This window comes from Anoplophora glabripennis, unplaced genomic scaffold, assembly GCF_000390285.2.
Source record: "Anoplophora glabripennis isolate ALB-LARVAE unplaced genomic scaffold, Agla_2.0 scaffold656, whole genome shotgun sequence".
Taxonomy (NCBI): Eukaryota; Metazoa; Arthropoda; class Insecta; order Coleoptera; family Cerambycidae; genus Anoplophora; species Anoplophora glabripennis.
The window spans coordinates 130301-132800 of record NW_019416929.1 but is presented as its reverse complement, the minus strand read 5'-3'; the positions used below and the strand labels follow the sequence as shown (position 1 = coordinate 132800).

General features: G+C 34.4%; 1 protein-coding gene across 1 annotated transcript in view; it reads right to left on the bottom strand.

The window, feature by feature from the left end:
* Positions 1-1857: 1857 nt before the first annotated feature.
* The window catches only part of LOC111692027, a 12604-nt gene continuing 11961 nt past the window's right edge, over positions 1858-2500 (bottom strand). Inside the window, exon 5 of the mRNA XM_023455709.1 lies at positions 1858-1980. Coding sequence (XP_023311477.1) covers positions 1858-1980 — 123 coding nt within the window. The remainder of the gene's footprint in view (positions 1981-2500) is intronic.

Below are 2500 nucleotides of genomic sequence, written 5' to 3'. Positions count from 1 at the left end.
AAGTACAGGTGTACCAAACAATATTAAGGCGGTGTAATTAGTTAATAAATATTTAATTATCAAGCAGTGTATTAATTAATCGAACCCAGGGTTTTGTCACCACGTAAATTTCGTGACAATATTATACCTAATTTGTCTACATTTTACCCCAGTTATCCTTGTATTATATGAACAATGTTTGATACTCATGCAGTTCGTTCAGTGTACATCTATTCAAAAGTGTAACTTCTCTCGGTGTAAACGATTTTGTTTCCGTCAAATCGGTCGACTCTAGCGTGACCACAAAACATCAAAGGAGCCGCCGATTCTGTCGCTTCTTGTTGCTATAGTGTTCTCTGCTAATATGTTATTGTACATACTATTTAGTATCTATAGTGATAAATTCCGCTTGCCGAAACAAAAAGTCGCGAAACGTTCATTTCCCAGATTTTTCCTGGCCTATTATATACCTAAAAATATGTCAGTAACGGCAAAAAAATAGACACTTATTTGCTAGATTTATTTATATTAGATTATCAACTGCGAAGCGAAGCGAACCGAACCGCCTAGAATTGGTTGGAAACATTCTTAGATTTAACGCGGCGCGCCTAGAATGTTCGTTCAGGGTATAACCGAACCGCCGAGAATTGTTTGGAAGCATTCTTAGATTTAACGCGGCGCGCCTAGATTTTTCGTTGAGGATATAAATTAATTTGCTTGTTTTGTATAGAGCAGTATTAGTATTAGTATTGGTAAAGCGTTCGAAGTGTTTGGAAGTATTAGTAAAGCGATTGTAGAGTGAAGTATTGTGCAGTATAGTGATAATAGTAATTAGTTGGTGTAATTAGTTAATAAATATTTAATTATCAAGCAGTGTATTAATTAATCGAACCCAGGGTTTTGTCACCACGTAAATTTCGTGACAATATTATACCTAATTTGTCTACATTTTACCCCAGTTATCCTTGTATTATATGAACAATGTTTGATACTCATGCAGTTCGTTCAGTGTACATCTATTCAAAAGTGTAACTTCTCTCGGTGTAAACGATTTTGTTTCCGTCAAATCGGTCGACTCTAGCGTGACCACAAAACATCAAAGGAGCCGCCGATTCTGTCGCTTCTTGTTGCTATAGTGTTCTCTGCTAATATGTTATTGTACATACTATTTAGTATCTATAGTGATAAATTCCGCTTGCCGAAACAAAAAGTCGCGAAACGTTCATTTCCCAGATTTTTCCTGGCCTATTATATACCTAAAAATATGTCAGTAACGGCAAAAAAATAGACACTTATTTGCTAGATTTATTTATATTAGATTATCAACTGTTTCGCAATTGAATATGGAAAATGCTTACAAGATGCTAAACAAGAAATAAAAATATTTTTAATTAAATGTATGTTTGACTACAGACTGCTGGACGTTGACAAAAAATGAAATCTGTAGAGTAGTTTCAATATCTAATGAGCCGCGAAATGCGCGAAAGGCGTGGCGTATCCGCATAATTCTTCTAATAAGCATGGTGTGAAAACATTGACTCCAGAAAAGAACTGGCGAACGTTCGTTATATATTTTTTTATTGCTTAAATTAAAATAACAAAGAATAGGGCATTTTATTATGATATTTGTAATCAGATCAAAGGCTTGTTTACGCTATGAGAGCTCGAGATAGACTGTGAATAATAGATGTAATGTTTTTAGGACGTAGAATAATTTAGGCGACGGTCGGAATTATGTTTCTGCGCATATGAAGGTCAAAGCTCATAAGATTTTGAAACAACTCTACTATTAAGTTGTGATATACTTCAAGACAATCAAATATCAATCAATAAATGGGACTTGGAGAAAAAAATATTAAAATTCTCAAACCGCAATATTTATTTCGAGTCCGAATCCGAGTACGGTAGAGGAGAAGGTCCGAATATGGGCCATGTACTTAATATGGGCCCCATGCTCATGGCTATTCCTACTAGAACATCTAGCGGCATCACTGAATAATACTTTAAAAGACAGCTACCTAGTAACGAACTGTTTTACCGACATTGTGCAATTGATTTCTTATATTGTTATATATAAGTGGTGGTGAATGTGTTACTGGAATGCTGAATATTATCTGAAGGTAAGTTGTTATTATGTTTTATACGATTTTTAGTGACTAGGTATGTTTATATATTCACCTAGATATTTTGTATAAAGATCAAAGTTTGTTTTGTTCAGAAAATATTTTGATTCACTTAAACTCTACAAATAATAGGTATCTATTGTTGAATGACATGCAATGCTGGTAATATGGGCCTTTTGTGGGTCCGAATATGGGCCAGGGCCTATATTCTCCCCTGATTTTGAATTCAGTTCTTTTTCCAGGTTGACCATGCCACGTAACAAACCAAAGTTTTTACCAAAGAATTTAAGGAAACAATGGAACTCCGAAGACATGATAAAGGCTATGGATAGCGTAAATAACAAAAAAATTACATTTGTGACTTTTGCAAATAATTTCTTTCTTTCCAATTTCTGTTG